The sequence below is a fragment of the Ranitomeya variabilis genome, chromosome 1, assembly GCF_051348905.1.
Source record: "Ranitomeya variabilis isolate aRanVar5 chromosome 1, aRanVar5.hap1, whole genome shotgun sequence".
NCBI lineage: Eukaryota > Metazoa > Chordata > Amphibia > Anura > Dendrobatidae > Ranitomeya > Ranitomeya variabilis.
In genome coordinates, this window is record NC_135232.1 from 187,486,757 (window position 1) to 187,505,023 (window position 18,267).

The window sequence follows — 18,267 nt, forward strand, 5'->3', positions numbered from 1 at the left end:
GCATTCAGGATTTGAAAATTATGTCACGGCTTTTGATTGGTCGCGTGCCGCCCATGTGACCGCGACGCGACCAATCACAAGCCGTGACGTAATTTTCAAATCCTGAATGCCTAGAATTAGGCATTCAGGACCTGAAAATTACGTCACGGCTTGTTGTGATTGGTCGCGTCGCGGTCACATGGGCGGCACGCGACCAATCACAAGCCGTGACGTAATTTTCAAATCCTGAATGCCTAGAATTAGGCATTCAGGACCTGAAATTACATCACGGCTTGTTGTGATTGGTCGCGTCGCCATCACATGGGCGGCACGCGACCAATCAGTAGCCGTGACGTCACGGAAGGCAGTAAACGCGCGCATTTTAAGCAAAGAAGGCTGCCGGTTCCCTCGGTAAGGTGCAGGCTGCGTCGGAGAGATGAGTATAGCAATATTTTTTATTTTAATTCTTTATTTTACACAGTAATATGGATCCCAGGGCCTGAAGGAGAGTTTCCTCTCCTTCAGACCCTGGGAACCATCAGGGATACCGTCCGATACTTGAGTCCCATTGACTTGTATTGGTATCGGGTATCGGTATCGGATTAGATCCGATACTTTGCCGGTATCAGCCTATACTTTCCGATACCGATACTTTAAAGTATCGGACGGTATCGCTCAACACTATTGGTAAGTTGTTGTGTGGTCGCTGGGGAGCTGTCACACAGACAGCTCTCTCCAGCGACCAACGATCAGGGGAACGACTTCGGCATCATTGAAACTGTCTTCAACGATGCCGAAGTCCCCCTGCAGCACCCGGGTAACCAGGGTAAACATCGGGTTACTAAGTGCAGGGCCGCGCTTAGTAGCCCGATATTTACCTGGGTTACCATTGTAAAAGTAAAAAAAAAAAACACTACATACTCACATTCTGATGTCTGTCACGTCCCCCGCCAGCAGTAACAGTGGTGATGTCACTGCTGTGCTCTGCTTTATGGTCGATGCTGACACAGTCAGTGCAGGGAAGCTGTCAGCAGCAGCGCGTGCATTTAGCAGTGCTCCTGCTGAAAGCAGTTTTAACCCTGTGGACGCCGGCGGGGGACGTGACAGACATCAGAATGTGAGTATGTACTGTTTTTTTTTTACTTTTACAATGGTAACCAGGGTAAATATCGGGTTACTAAGCGTGGCCCTGCACTTAGTAACCCAATATTTACCCTGGTTACAAGTGAACACATCGCTGGATCGGCATCACACACGCCGATCCAGCGATGACAGCGGGTGATCAGCGACCAAAAAATGGTCCTGATCATTCCCCAATGACCAACGATCTCGCAGCAGGGGCCTGATCGTTGGTCGCTGTCACACATAACGAGATCGTTAGCGGGATAGTTGCTACGTCACCAAAAGCGAGACGTTGCAACGATATCGTTAACGATATCGTTATGTGTGACTCAGCCTATACTTGCGAGTGCGATGAGAGAAACTCATGCGAGTCTCTCGCATCAATACCCAGCACTGCCATCGGCACTTGGGACTGGAGTATGCGGCTGAATAGAAGTACATGCAGCCGCACACTCCGGTCTGAGTGCTGGATTTTGATGCGAGACACTCTCGTGAGTATCTTGCATCATACTTGCAAATGTGACCCCGGCCTAAGCACAACTCTTAGATCCAACGTTTAGATCAAAATAGTCTGGAGAGGCAGCTGTGCTATGCTGTTGGCATCTCAATGAATAAGAATGCCCACAGTAGATTTAAGTAAGCAAAATAGGTATTGCGATATATTCACAACATGCTTAAAAATGTATAATAATAATAGTAAAAGTACAGCTGACCTCTTCATCGGCTCACTCTCCACATTTGATCCCATCACAGAAGAAGAAGACTCCAGGCTACTCTCTTCTTTTCGTCCTACTACATGCACTACCGACCCCATTCCCTCTCATCTCCAGTCTCTCTCTCCAGTCATCACTACTCACCTAACTACAATCTTTATTCTCTCACTGTCCTCAGGCATTTTCCTGTCCTCCTTCAAACACTCTATCATTACTCCGTTACTAAAGAAACCCGCCCTCGACCCATCCTGCACAAATAACTACAGACTGGTTTCCAACCTCCCGTTCATCTCTAAACTCATGGAGCGCCTAGTCTACTCCTGCCTTACCCATTACCTCTCCACTCACTCCCTCCTAGACCCTTCACAATCCGGCTTCTGCCCCTACACTTGACAGAAACTGCACTCATCAAAGTGACCAACGACCTTCTGACAGCAAAATGCAACGGTGACCACTCTCTGCTCATTCTGCTCGATCTTCCTGCAGCTTTCGACACTGTTGACCACCCTTTCCTACTCTCTAGGCTCCAGTCACTAGGCATTAAGGACACTGCTCTCTCCTGGTTCTCCTCCTATCTTTCTGACCGCTCCTTCAGTGTTCTGTTCTCTGGCTCCACTTTGTCTCCTCTTCCTCTCACTGTCGGGGGTACCTCAGGGATCAGTCCTTGGCCCCCTTCTCTTCTCTCTCTACATGGTCCCAATTGGACAGACCATCAGCAGATTTAGCTTTCAGTACCATCTTTATGCTGATGACACACAATTATACACGTCATCCCCTGACCTTACCCCCGCTGTACTACAGAACGCAAGTGACTGTCTGTCTGCAGTCTCCAACATCATGTCCGCTCTCTATCTGAAACTCAACCTCTCCAAAACTGAACTTCTTCTGCTCCTACAATCTACTAACCTCCCTAAACCTGACATTTCCTTCTCCGTGGGTGGCACCACAATAACACCCCGGCAGCAGGCGCACTGTCTGGGTGTTACGTTTGACTCCGATCACTCCTTCACATCCCATATACAATCACTTGCCCGCTCGTGCCGCTCACACCTAAAGAACATCTCTAGAATCCACCCTTTTCTCACCATGGAAACAACAAAAACCCTCACTGTCGCCCTGATCCACTCCCGCCTGGAATACTGCAATGCTCTATTAATTGACCTCCCCTTTACTCAACTTTCCCCTCTCCAGTCTATCCATAATGCAGCAGCCAGGTTTGTCTATCTAGCTAATCGTTACTTGGACGCGTTCACTCTTCGCCAGTCGTTACACTGCCTGCTATTCATTATAGAATCCAATTCAAAGTACTTGTTCTCACCCACAAAGCTCTTCACAGTGCAGCACCCCCTTACATCTCCTCTCTCATTTCTGTCAATCGGCCTAACCGACCTCTGCACTCTGCAAATGACTTTCAACTAACCTCTGCATTAATCTGTACCTCCCACTCCCGACTCCAAGACTTCTCCTGTACTACGCCAATCCTCTGGAATGCTCTACCCCAAGATATTAGGACCATTCACAATTTGCATAGTTTTAGGAGCTCCCTCAAAACACATTTGTTCAGAGCTGCCTATCACATTCCCTAATCAAACCCATTCACTACTTCCATCTATGCCCCACTCCCTGAAGATGGCTGGACCATCATTGTAAATACACCAGTGTAAATACATCATTGTAAATACACACCTGTACTTTGTATCTCCCCCACCTCATTGTAGATTGTAAGCTCTCACGAGCAGGGTCGTCTTATGTTGCTTTAATTATTGTATTGTTAACATAGCTACTTATGACTGTTGTGTTCAAAACTGTTAAACTGTAAAGCACTGTGGAGTATGTTGGCGCTATATAAATAAAGATTATTATTATTATTATTATTATTATTCATCAGGACCACTACAAAGACCATTTTATGGTTTTCCTGATAAAGAAGTCAGTTGCTCTTTGAAACATGTTCAGAATAAGCCACAATACCTATTCTTCTAACTTAAATCTACACCAGACATCCGTATTCATTGAGACGCCAGCAGCACAGCAAAGCTGCGTCTCCACATCATTTTGATCAAAATGTTGACATTGGCATTAAATGATAGTATCAAAAAATAGTAGTAAGGCCGCACCCTAAAGTAACAACGTCTCTATGGACATCAGGGCGCACGTCCTCACCAGGGGATCCATCCCAGTGTACGAATTCAAATGCAAATAAAGAGAAGGACAGCACCACAGCAAATGTGAAGAAATAGCTCACGTGTTTATTCTGCCTCCTGCAACGTTTCGGTCCGAGGTGCTTGATAAAGGTCCTCGGACCGAAACGTTGCAGGAGGCAGAATAAACACGTGAGCTATTTCTTCACATTTGCTGTGGTGCTGTCCTTCTCTTTATTTGCATTGGCATTAAATGATGTCACCAGTCATATTTCAATCAACAGCAGCATCCTCATTTGCTATCCATATGTATCTAGATTGGCCTTGGATTCTACAGATCTGGAACTGTAGATGTTATATTCTCCATAGGTTCTATAGGTGGTTTTGCATCAATCACCAACACTAGTCAAAAGAGATCAAGGAAACAAATGCTATCACTTTACTCTAAGGAACCTTACCAAATGCAAAACAGTCTGTAATTGCAGCCACCACATATTTACAACGTGAACAGCTATTGGCTGTCTTAATTCACCTGAAAAGTCTAAAAAGTTCTATAGTTTAAGGCCCAATACACATTAGACTAATGATGGCTGAATTCTATGTTGCTAACATGTTCGGCCAACAGTCTAATGTGTATGGTCCCTTGCACGCTTCCCAACAGATAGTTTCTGAAGAGTTAAGGACCTGGCATGTTCAATATGGAACAGCTTATTCTTTTGTTGATGAGATAAGCCTTAAGCACCTACATCTACCTGAGATGCCTGTCAGGCTCTCTCATAGAAAGCACAGAAGCGCTCTACTGCAACTGAGGGAGTTGGGCGAGATAACGAGATAACTGCTGACTGAATAATCAGCCAAATCATTGTTTGGTTGGCAGCTATCAAATTGTATGTAAGGGCTTAAATCACTACTAATCACCATTAAAGATGATTGAAATGTGGAAAATCTTTGCTTTTCCAATTGATGCATTGCATCATTTATCTCCACCATATATGAATAACATCAATGAATGTTAAAATTTAGACCTGCATTTTAGTCTCTATTGTCTTAAATGGTGGAAATTGGGTTCTAAAACAAAAGTATTGTTGGCTGCTGAGTCAAAAATAGTAACACTCATCTTTATTGATCAAGTATAAAAAAAATACAGGAAAACAGCAGATATGGTTATATTTGTAGCACTTTAAATAATTGACTGAGGCAAAGAAGACTGGCCCCAAACTTGGTGACAGTTCTTACTTGTAGCAGAGTGCAAGCAATATTCAGCATCCACAAATTCACAAATGAAATGAAAGTAATGATCAAGAATACAGTGAACACAAATAAAATGTAGACAGGCTGGACTGCAAATGCAATTGCCTTAACAAGGCTGCTTCTCTGTAAGGATGTGTTGACATCTCCATGTGCAGTTTTAGCAAATGCATATCTACACCTTGTATCACCCTTATACACACTGTTTTACATTTTTAAAGACACTGCTGTCCTATTATAATCATGTCAAAAGATCTGTGTTTTCCCCTTTGTTACAGCTATGACAAACCCTCCCTGCAGCTCCACCATTAACATGTCTGTTGCCTGTCAGACCACTCAAAGATAATGTCATTTATCTGAGGGTGGCACAAGACCAGTCATTAGCCTCAATAAAAGACCTCAAACAAAGGCCAGATGATGTTTTCCTTTTCAATGCTTGTATTCTGGCAGGTCACAGTTGTAATGGATGAATCACTAAAATTTAAGTCTAAACCTCAACAGGAAAAAAGTGTTGCAACATAACATTTTTATTAGGTGATTTGCCACTTACCAGACCACAAAGCTAAAAACATTTATTTTCCCATTGAATAATGGACTTGATATATACCACATATATACTGCCATTTGCTATACAATCACAAACAGATGATACTATTCCAAAATCAATGAAATGGGATGTTGTCCAATTCCATGAAATTCACTCAGTGATGTGGTATACGCACTTTGTAATAGTAAAACTGTATGCAACATCACAAAAGATCCTAGCATATAATAAAACCCTTGTGTGGTTCAATGCAGGGAGGTGGAAATTAGGAGCAGATGGTTTTTTTTCTATTGGTTGCTGCAGAAGAATACCATGAGCTGTAACTAAAGGTGGATATATATTACTGTATAAATGCATTCAGTTTATGCTGTATACTCATGTACAACGAAACGGGTAAACTTTGTGGCTTAATATACCTCAATATTTGGGCTATTTTGTATGCCCCATTTATCCTTCAAAGTTTTTAGAGTTCTCTTGCCCAAGTTACCTTTATGGTGTATTGTTATTGAGAAATGTTTGCATTTTTTAGAATCGGCCGAGAGACTAATGTTTATGGGGCCTGACTGTTCCCCAACAGATGATGTTGGGGGAGAGGATTGGTATGGTGGAATTTCAACAGCCAATCATTTTTTGTTTGGCACAGGATTCTGTCAGTGACTCCTTCATTCGGAACCCACGAAGCAGTGTCAAGCTTTTTTGTGTATCAAGGGACTTGGGAGACATATGTATGTGGACCAAAATGTTACAATTTGAGCACAATTTTAGGTTCTCCAATGCCTATTTTCTTAACAATGTAATCTTTTTAAAAACACACAACTTCTATGTGTAGAAGCAGAATCCAGTAAATAGGGAGTCAAGTTATTTCAAAAGCCATGAGTTCGGAAAAGCTGACCAAATCCACAAGACTATGATCAGTCAGAAAGCTGATCAGTCATTTGGCAGACTGTTAATATATACTATCTTATCATAAACATGCAAAAGTTGTAAATAGTGGATCAAACTTGGCCAATCATGATATGTGATTCTTTTTTAAGCCAATAAAGGGAATAAAAATCGAACCTGACAGATTGTATTTTTGGCACAAGTCTGATGAGTGTGATCATAACTGATTGTTCAGATGTAATTTCTAAATCAACTTTCTAAAAATTGTCACCTTTGCCCAACTTTAATTAGTTGTGTATGGGCAACTTAAGGAACCTCTAGGATAAAGTTACCAAATTGTGTTATAAAATTGGTAGTCTAGGATAAATGACAAACCTCCAAATCTCCAGTTTTTCATTGTATATCCTCACTTAGCTCTATGGTGCTTTGTGACAAACAATTCAACCTTTTCTGCTAATCAGATAATGTCCATAAGATGATGTAAGTATAATAAATCAAAGTTTAAAACAAATTATTTATTTGATTTCAACAGCTCAGGCCATTTGCTGAATTGCCAACACTCAGATGCTGCACTATTAAATAGTTTGATTAAGTAAAAACCCACTAAGATCTTGAACCAGGCTTATTGTCAGGCACCCATATTTAGCAGTCCATTTAATTGCTAAATCGCTTATGTAGATTTAAGAAGTGGCTGCTGTGAAGCCTCAATAGACTTTGTATTTCAATTAGAGTCAGTGACCTTTTTGACCCAGTGTTTTAGTCTGAAGAAACTGCAGGTTATATTCAAGGCATTGAAGAGGCACCATAATCACGACCTTCAATACATTAATCAAGTTGGACATTATGCAACTATAAAGACATTTGGAAACTGATATAGCCTAATATTATACTTTTTCTTTTACAAAAAGTATGTTTAAAATACATTATTTTATATGGTCAAAAATAGATAAAATGAGAATGTAATTGTTGAACTAAACACAATCCATAGCAGTTTATTTTCTTGAACAAGAACAAAGTAAATTTGATATGACTGATTAAGATATTCCCCTCTGAACTTTGCAACCTTCTTCTTGACAAACATTGCTTTGGTCAATCGGACATATAGAATAACAGGAAACCCATTAAGCCCCATTGTTAATTCCTGGGACCTAAATCCACGATTACCCGATACAAGTATCATTTTTACAAAAGATGTTCTAATCCTATGGTTTTAGTTACTTTTGAACCATAAGTAGTGCATTTTTTTTTAAATTGGCTCAAAGCCTTAGACCATGCATCATTTGGTTTGCTTACTTTGCGGAGTCACGTACAGGCACAAGAACATTTTACGCTCATTATTTTCTGACTCAAAGAAAGAGTAAAGTAGGGTAATTGTTTCCCATAATGGGAAACAGCATATTAAAGGTTACAATAAGATGTCTAATACTTTACGTATCAGAACCAAGCAACTAGGAAACAGAATAAAAATAAATTTCACATGATGCAAGTCATGGACAACCAGCCAATCAATTACCCCAGCTCCAATGAGAGTCTTCATTTGTCACTTATGTGTAGCTTGTCTTTTTTATTGCTCACACATTTGGACATAATTCATTGTGCTTGAGAAGCTTCCTTCCTTTCAATGTTCCAGTCATTTTTTAGGCAGAACATTCATTTTAATGTTTCCGGAGGTTACCTGTATTTAAGCTCTGTCCAATCTAAACTTGAATGTGAAAATCTGATTTGCTCATTTGTAGGAAAAAAACATAATAAAATAATTGCAGGTAAAAAAAAAACCACTTATGATTTTAATAGCAGTAAATTAGATAATTCTTAATAATTCTATAGAATCTAGGCAACCGCTATAAGATATCACAAGAATCTGAGTGGTTTAAAAGGAAATATTTGCTTGAGGCAGGCCAGGAGGGGAAGGTGACAAAAAATACAACATTGTGATGTAAAACATGACTTTACTCTTTCAATGCCAAGGAAAGCTTCAGAGATTGCCTGGTAATTGAATTCACTGCAGAGTTAATAACTGAAGCCATAAAAACACAACAATGGATAAAATATAATTCTCACACACATTTTATCTCTGAAGGAGCACTGTGAAAGGAATTATTAAGAGAAGCAGGGAAACCACAGCATGCTAATCTTTGTTGCCATGACAGCAGCCTTTGAGATCCCGAAATGTACAGATTGCCAGCTAAACAAAATTGTTGATTGTGAACATTTGGCTGGAAGATTAAAAGGCTAAAGGGGATATAAAAGGGCGGTACCTCCCACATTCCAGGAAGCCACTAAATCCAATCGAAAAGACCTGACTCCTTAACCAGTGCTATTATAATCACTGGATTAGGGCAATTTATCTGGACTGTTAAGGCTGATTAAGAAACTGCACATTACAGATTATTGACAGGCAAAATACCTACAGTAAAAAGAGCTAAAGCATAAACAAAGGCCGACAAATGTATGTCAGACGTAGATTGCTGCTGGGAAAATGTGATTATCTTTCCGCTTCTTCACACTTATTGTGCAATGCGTGCTGGGCGCTTGTAAAAACATGCACAAGAGTCAATTACATTTCAAATGTTTATGAAACAGGTTACAGAAAAAATCCAAAAAGAGTACCCTAATAATTGACTTTTTATTGATCAAATTGTTTGTTTCATGATTGATTGATTTATCAATTGATTTGTGACGTTCATTTACCCCCAATTAAAATGTTTGCTATTATAGGCACTTTTTAAACGGGAGTTAAAACAAGTGGGTCTAACACGGAGTACCGAATGCATAATCTTCACAGTACTTAATTCATGAAGGGAAAAAAAAGCACACCACACACACAAGGGTTCACAGCCTGTAGAATGTATTTGACCCTTAATTATCAATCAACAAAAGCACTAGTTCCCCAGAGAAACCTTACACCCTCTGGATAACTGCTAGTAAATAACCTGCCTGAATGAGCAGTAAGAATAGCTATTCTCTATAACCAGTCCTAACATTTGATTTGCTCATGTGCTTTCAAGCTACTTAGCATTCACACAGTTCAAGACAGACTGGTTGAAATCAAAGGAGTGCCTGAAACAGTGCTGTCTTGCATTTCTTGAAATAGCTCTCTTGTTACATCCTTAGGAAAAAAAAAATCTTTATTTTTTTTCTCACTGCAATCCTATCTAGTACAGCTCTGCCAATGCAAGATAATACATGAGACACCTCCCCCACCCCATGGGCAAACAGAGCAGATTATTGTAACCATGTCATCTCTCACTGGTTGTTTATACTCAAGCCTGTTGTGCAAATAGAGCTGGCTGCTACAGGCAATAAGAATTATGGGGGAGGGGTAGAATAGTAGCTATATTAACACCAGATAAACACGGGAAACAAAACAAAGGAGAAAAAAAACTTGTCCGGCCAAATAAAAGCCAATGAATATGAATAAGTTAGAGATCATTTGTACACACAAACACTAGAAAGGAACCTCTATGATAAACATTATGATTTTCTCATTGTTTAAATAAATGGGGAGAAAACTAGTATTTGCAAAGAAAACAGCTTGTCAAAAATGTATTCTGTCTAGAACACTTGTCTTAAAGAGTGGGAGGGTAAATCAGGATTTCTCTCACCGTGAGTCTATCAAGTGATAAGCATTACAAAGAAGAGACAGTATAACACATTACAGTCTAGACAGAGACTGGAGAATAGTAGGGGAAATATAATGATTTCAGGTATTACCTTTTCTGTTTTTAACTTTTTATTTCGCCTGTGGCTTTCTTCATCGTCTTCTTCTTTTTTGCCTAGTACAGAGTTTCCCATTATCCCTGAATCAACTGTATTCTTAGTCAACTCCCCTGCAAGGCTATTGCCACAATGAAAAGGGCTGCCATTCCCAGGGGCCTTTCCACCTCCAAAACCATACAAATGCACAACTGCTTGGTTATTCACTCCAGTATTGGAATGCCCAAGGTCATACAATTTATTACTGCTGTCCTTTCTAGACTTTCCAGAATCCTTATCCCTTTTTGAGCCCCTGGTGCTTTGGCTTTTACTTCCAGTTCTTTCCTCTTTGACATTTTTCCCACAAGTAGTATTTGCAGTTATGCCAACTCCATTAGTGCTATGGCCCAATGCTGCATTCATGCCAGCTGAAGATGCTACCTCCCCAAGGCGTCCTGCTTCCTGATGTCTTTTGCCAGTGCCACTGCTAATCTCAGGCATCCCATACAAAGATGCTGAAGGCAATGACTTATTAACATCCTTCGAAGTTTTACTCCTTTTCACCTTTGATTTGCTAGTCTCTTTGTGACTGTTCCCTTGGGAGCTGGAGGGTTGCTGAACTGAAGCAAATTTGAGGCTGTCAGCTAATGTAGAGGAGGTAGAGTTAACTGGTCCACTTGATGCCAAACAATGTCCACTGTCCTTGGACGCACAACCACTATTTGTTGAATTGCTCATCTCAAATTTCTGTCTGTCCTTTTCCAAATCTGCATCCAAATCAATAATCAAATTTCCAACACCGATTTCCCAGTCATCACCACTGTCATAGGCATCAACTGCAGCTGGATCCACACCTTTCCCTACAGTAGAAATGCTCAATGACATCCTGAAGATGAGACAGGTGGCATTACATTCCCATGAACTTCTTTTTGAAGAAAGGTGGACATTCGTCTATTTCTGTTTAATATTGTCAAATTTTCTTTAAAAAATAAAATAAAAAATAAATAAATCCAAGTTATTCCAATAAAAAGTTAAGTCTTTTGTCCAATGTATTCCATTAACTGTCCAAGTGTGACTTCGGTTGATTTACAGCTCCTGTAGGGTGGTAAAAACAGTAAGGGTTATACAAACACACAGGTGAACTGAAATATTTGCTGTATTTTATGAGATAAATCATATAATCTTGTTATAATCCCAGCTACAATGTAATTACGGAATTGCAAATATATATTTTATATCACATATTAATTATAACCTTGCAACAAATGTATCATATTTCTTTTTTTTAACTACATAGCAAGGGAGAAAAATCAAACTGCAATCAGGCACCAGAGAAGAGTAAGGTGTGTTAAATATGATATTACTGGCTATATAGGAAACTGATTAAGACACACACTTTAAGTGTTCTGCACCAAGGTGGCCTCGGTGACCGCCACTGAGGTTGTGTTTGACAACGATGAGTAAAAGGTATTTGTACGAAGATAAACATCATGCTTAATGCTGAAGTGTTTGTAAAAAGAAGAGGCAAAACACTTACCTTTTGTCATTTTATTTAGTTATTAAGGCCACCAAGAAAGAATTCTGCAACCCGTAGAAATCGAACTAGGTTGATTCCTCATTTTACTTATGCACCATGAGTTCTCAAGAAGAAAACAAGTCATATATCCCGAGGAGAGGATGACCATGTAATTCCTTGTTAGCATAAACATCAGAATCTTCCCACTTTATTCCTCTCTCTCTCTTTCGCTGCAGTCTTCCTTCCTTTCCATTTTACATCTGGGATTCACACTGGAGAGAAAATCACAAGGAGGGATTGTTTCACAATTTCATCCATGAAAGGAAAAAAAAATCCACAAAAAAAATGGATTGAGGAAGAAAAAAAAGTTGTAAGGTTTATTTCATTGACACCACTTGAATCACGTCTTTCCTTTAAACATAGATTTCACAGCCATCCTGATCAGTTAAGTAATGATCCCTATGAACAAACCTACAGGCGTCCAGTTGTAACAAGACAGAATGTGCTAACATCCAGATAAATTAGTGAAAGGGAGAGGGAGAGAGAGAGGGAGAGAGGGGGGGTGAAGAAAGAGAGTGAGGGAGAGAAAAAAAGAGGGACTGAAACTCTGGTCTGGATTCTGCTCTGTGCTTTCTCAGGAAGTGGCATTTCCCACACCCTCCCCCAATCACTAGTTTTTCTGACAAATCTGCTTTCTTGAAAAACACATGAAGAGAAGAGGAGGGGTGGGGGCTGCTGCTTGGAACAGTGATGGATCTGTGATCTGATAAACCTATTATCAAAACATTTTTAAGTGTGATGCTCAATCTTCAGGGGGATGTGAACCTTATCCTCTGCGCACTGTAATTTGTTTGTGCTGCTTCAGCAATTCATTGTGCCATTTAACTGTTTATGATCAATATGTAAAAGGCCAATGGCCACGCTCCCAAATCTATAACATTACAGCAGGCTGCATATATGTATGCACCTCGGGATTTGATATCAGCCAACAACGTTTCCCTTATTTTACGAGAATATGTTTTATTTTGGCTCCGTGTCGTCGGAGTGATCTCTGTGCATGCTTAGTATTTTTAATTAGCTGACATTCCCAGTTAAAATGCTGTAATGAATTGTTGATAGATTGAAAGTCTAGAGTGGTTTGTTAGAAGAAGAGAGAGAGCGAGGGAGAGGGAGGGAGGGGGAAGGGCAGTTAGCAACAAGCAGCCATCTGAAAGCAGCTATTTTGTTGCAGCTCAAGCTTTTACATCACGTGAGGATCAAGAGCTCAATTGCTTGTCGTGACGTGAAAACACAAAATGGGTGACAGGCAATATCAGGAAAATGCTCATCTCTGGTTTTAACACAAGCAAACCTCTTTAGGTTCTCGTGCTCTCCCTTCCTCCCATTGCCACAACTATTACTCATGAATGCGAAACAGTTCTCTCTGCAGCTGTACATCTGTGTCTCGGGGAGAAAGGCAGACAACGTGCTATGCATGCATGGAAAGGGTTTTCTCCCCCTTTTTATAGGAGAAGGGCGTTACTTGAGCCTGTGAGAAATATTTACGTATCAATGGATCAATTATCTGTTATTTATAAACAACGTATACATTGCGCATCTCTGTACAGTGTCATCCTGAGGGGCTCAATGTCATTAGTATTAGGCAAATAAGAGATGGAAGTGATCAATGTGTTCAAATTTGTTGAAGTGCTAATTTCCTATAATCATTTTTGATGGATTACATGACAGAAACGCTAAATGCAACATTTTAGAAAACATATCACGCACCTTTTACCGGACGGTCTTGTACCTGGAGATAATTGTGAAAAACATTGATCATGGGGGGTAGCAGGCTTTTTCCTACATTAGCTGTCATCTTAGGCAGAAATGGCAAAAAAAAAAAAAAATTAAAAAATAATGAAAATGGATTGAACGGTATAGTTTGGGGTTAATTGCCGTATAACGTAACTGAGCTTCTTAGGATTCAATATATGGGAGGTGGAAGGGAAAGTTTTAATCTTGCTGCCAGTGCATTGAGCGGCGAGATACGGTATTATCCACTCAGGGTTTTCTGTCTCGAGGATAGAATAATACTCGGCATAGGTCTATATTAGTGGAGTGGACAGGGTAATGTGTAGGAAATATCCTGAGTGTAGATGTATCAGAAGCTGAACGCTCGCTCCCTCATTCCTCTGATCGAAGACAAACAGCTTCCAGTTATTTTACTGGACAAGTTAACAGTTCAGTATGACGCAGCAGTTCACACACGTTTACTTACGATCCGAATACGATCAAGATGACCTTTGCTTCTAATTGCATCAATGTTTTATGCTGTTACCGCCGACAGATTACTCTACACCTACATTGTGCTCATGATCCTTCCTGTTTGTACATTACAGATAGCTATTTCTTCTTAATGATCACTAGGCGAGCAGCAGAACTGGTTAAAATCACAACTGGGAAAGAGAGAAGAGAATTGAGCAGTGTTTCTACCTGAAAGGACTTTTCTTTGTTCCTAATGCCCTTTTTTCGAAAGACCAATCAGAGTCGAGCATTTGTGGAACTCGCCCTACTGATTGGCTGCGTTTTTCTTTAGCCACAGTGGGGGAGGCAAAGCGCTGTGTATACACTTCTAACAAACACTCATGTAAGAGGAGAAGCCAGTTACACGGCAGGCTGCAGAAAAAATTACCCTAGCAATAAACACATGTTCCTAACTGAATTATGAGCAGTGTGAAATGCAAACCTGCTCAGCACAAAGGGACTGTCTGTCACAATACAGCACTGAGCACAAGCTGACTGGGGAAAGCGAATATGCCAAAAAACACACATGTAATTGCAAGGTACTCTCGCCCAGTCAAACAAAACAAGTAGCTCATGTCTATTTAAAATATGAAACCACGCTATAAATATAGATGTAAATATCTTCGACATTTCTAAAATGTTCTTAAGTTCCTTGTAAAAAGAAAACTTAAATATTTATCCCTGTGACTATATGAATAAAATACGGGGGGTACTTCAGCTGTACAGCAAGAACAGAGCACACGCACTGCTTTAAATTTTCAGCATACTTAGGGTTAAAAAAATATAATTTTATGCATTTTAATATGGACTGTGATCACTCACATTCCCATTAGGGCAATATTAGATGATTATTATGAGAAAGATAGTTAGGTCGAGGAAATAAGTTTTTTTAGTTTTAGATATATTTTGCTTGTTTGTCGTGCACAGGATCTTAGATAACTGTCTAAAAATGATCTTTTGCTGGCATTATATCCACCATTGTAAATAGGCATCTGGTAGTCATTTGTAGGGAAGACAGAAAAAAGAAGACAAAGTAACACAAAAGCAATTGAAATTAGGAAAAAAAACATAGTTATTGTATTAACAAAGAACTCCCAGAAAGTTTTTCATTCATTAAATGTGTGTAAATGTGCATGTAATGTAGTTTGTGTAAATATACTCACCTACCAGTGTTCTCTCAAGTGCTCAGCGCCGATCTCCTTCGTTAGGCTTCTTTCACACTTCAGTTGTTTGGCGTCAGTCAGCTCCGACATAGTGTCGGATCGACGGATCTATCACAATTGTTAAGAAAACGGTTCTAACGAATCCGTTTTTTTGACGGATCAATTACTTGGGAGTTGTCTGGGAAAAGTATCTACTTTTTGGAGTATGCGCAATTGAAAAAGCGGATTGGGGCGACAGATCCGCCGAAATGACGGTCGCGACGGATCCGTCGCCCATAGGCGGCCGTTCTATGGAATGGCAGATTAAACGGATCCGTTGCGAACCTCCATTTTGGTGCAGACAAAAAATGTTATAATGTCCGTCAATGTCTAGACAACGTCTGCCAAATTTCGACGGATCCATCGCATGGCGGATGGAACGGACGACCATCCGCCACAATCCTTCGCTAATGCATGTCTATGGGAAAATAGCGGATCCGCAGAAAAAAAAATGGCGGATCCGCTATTTGAGGAAAATGGCGGTTTCAGACTGACGCCAAAAGACTGAAGTGTGAAAGAGGCCTTACTCAGTGACGTCACCGCAGTTGAGACTATCTGGTTTACTTTATGTTCTATGCGTGAGCCAGAAGTCTCTTTTACAATATAAGCCTTTGAAGCCTCGTTCTGACACTCTATAGACTTACATTCTAAGAGTCACTTCTGGGTCACGCAGACTACAGCATGACCAGGACAGCAGGATGCAGAGCAGTGACCACACAGAAGAGGAGTAGAATGGCACTGGACACCGAAGACCACAGCGGTAATTGAGCACATTAATACACTCGCACTACATTATTTACACATATTGTACATACACATTTAATGAATAAAAAACATAATGGGAATGCTTCTTTAGCTGTGCATTAATGTATGTATTTTGAATGTTAAAACTAACTATATCAGATATTGGCATTCTTTTTTACAAATGTATCTGTTATCTGAATGTGAAAAAATGTTCCCAGACGGTGTCGCACTGCCAGTGGCGACAGGTCATGTGGCTTATGAGCCAAGCTTGCAGTCATCACAAGTTCAACTGTATTGGTATCCTGGATTTCAATACAATTGAAAGTAATGATAAAAGAGGGAGCGTCAGTTGACTCTTCCTCCTCCATTATTCTTCCTCAACGTCTGACGTCTAGGCATACTGTGCACGCTGATGTATATATGAATGAGGGGGAGAGGTGAGTGTTTTATTTTTTTTAAATTGTGGTGGCCATAATACTGTATGAAGGACTATGCGGGTACATTATACTGTATGGAGGGCTATGGAGAGTGCTTTATAATGTATGTGGGACTATGGAGAGTGCATTATACTCTGCTAAGGACTGTGGGCAGTGCATTATACTCTATGGAGGACTATGGGGTGCATTATACTATATGGAGGACTTTGAGGAGCACAGCATCCAATATGGAGGTCTATGGGTTGAACATTATGCTATACAGAGGACTAAGGACAGTGAATTCTACTATATGGGGGATTATGGGGTGCAATATACTTTATGGAGAACTATGGGGCACATTATACTATATGGAGGGCTATGTGGGGCCTATTATAATATATGGAGGACTATGTGGGGGCCATTATATTATTTGGAAGGCTATATAGGGACCATTATAATATTTTGAGGGCTATGTGGGGTCATTATAATATTTTTGAGGGCTATGTGGGAGCATTTATACTTAATGGTGGGCTATGTGTGGACCATTATACTTTGCACAAGTAATTAGACAATGTTATGATTTGTAAGTGGTCGATCATACTGTGTGGAGGGCTGTGTGGGAGCCATTATACTGTTTGGAGGGCTAGTGGGGGGTCATTATACAATGTGGCGAGATGTGTAGTCATTATACTGTATGTAGTCCCATTATACTGCATGGTGGGATGTGGGGGTGTCAGAGTTAGATGATCATACTGTGTTTTGGTCACCATACTTGGCCTGGAGAGTTGGGGTCGGGTACAGTAGGGTTATCATACTGTGCATGTGGAGGGTACTGTGGGGATATCATACAGTGTTTCACACTTTTGTTGGCTTACTTTATGGGTGCAATGAAAGGGGAATCTAGGCCTTCAATAGGAGAGAGATTACTTTATAAAGGCTGTGAGATATGCTCTTATGTGATCCCGATGAATGTTACTTTTTTTTTTGGGGGGGTGGCTATACGGTACCATGATTTCTATTTATGCCCCAGTCCCCAGAAGACAACTTAGTTTTTACTGTTTGTTTTAAAGTGGGAAGAAACTGGAACGCAGAAAGCAAACTTACAAAACACATTACAGCAAAGCAAAAGACTATGTATGGATGTGTCTCATCAACATTATTAAGTGCATTGACAACAATGATGTCCGGGCAGAATACTACATTTACAGCAGAGTCCTCTAGCTCAAGTGGTGCAAACAAAATACAGGTATAGTGCTCAAACAACCACCCGGATTATTAACCCCTTCCTGACGTCGGACGGGATAGTACGTCCGACATCAGGTCCCCTGCTTTGATGCAGGGCTCCGCGGTGAGCCCGCATCAAAGCCGGGACATGTCAGCTGTTTTGAACAGCTGACATGAGCCCGCAATAGCGGCGGGTGAAATAGCGATTCACCCGCCGCTATTAACTAGTTAAATGCCGCTGTCAAACGCAGACAGCGGCATTTAACTACCGCATCCGGCTGGGCGGCCGGAAATGACGTCATCGCCGACCCCCGTCACATGATCGGGGGTCGGCAATGCTTCAGTATTGTAACCATAGAGGTCCTTGAGACCTCTATGGTTACTGATCGCCGGTAGCTGTGAGCGCCACCCTGTGGTCGGCGCTCACAGCACACCTAATTTTCTGCTGCATAGCAGCGATCTGATGATCGCTGTTATGTAGCAGAGGCGATCGAGTTATGCCTGCTTCTAGCCTCCCATGGAGGCTATTGAAGCATGGCAAAAGTAAAAAAAAGTTA

The 18,267-nt window shown here is 40.7% G+C and overlaps 1 protein-coding gene across 6 annotated transcripts in view; it reads right to left on the reverse strand.

Annotated features, from left to right (window-relative positions):
- Positions 1-14,238, reverse strand: part of ZNF608 (zinc finger protein 608) — a 153,723-nt gene extending 139,485 nt beyond the window's left edge. For 4 of the 6 annotated variants that reach the window (XM_077291171.1, XM_077291153.1, XM_077291128.1 and 1 more), the window contains exons 1-2: positions 11,863-12,636; positions 10,344-11,420 (exon numbers count right to left, since the gene is read on the reverse strand). In XM_077291171.1, the coding sequence (XP_077147286.1) occupies positions 10,344-11,210 (867 nt within the window). In that variant the 5' untranslated portion in view covers positions 11,211-11,420; positions 11,863-12,636. Of the gene's footprint in view, positions 1-10,343; positions 11,421-11,862; positions 12,637-13,608; positions 13,826-14,098 lie in introns of those variants that run through there. The other 2 variants (XM_077291137.1, XM_077291145.1) reach the window with 2 other exon arrangements.
- Between the last annotated feature and the right edge of the window lie 4,029 nt (positions 14,239-18,267).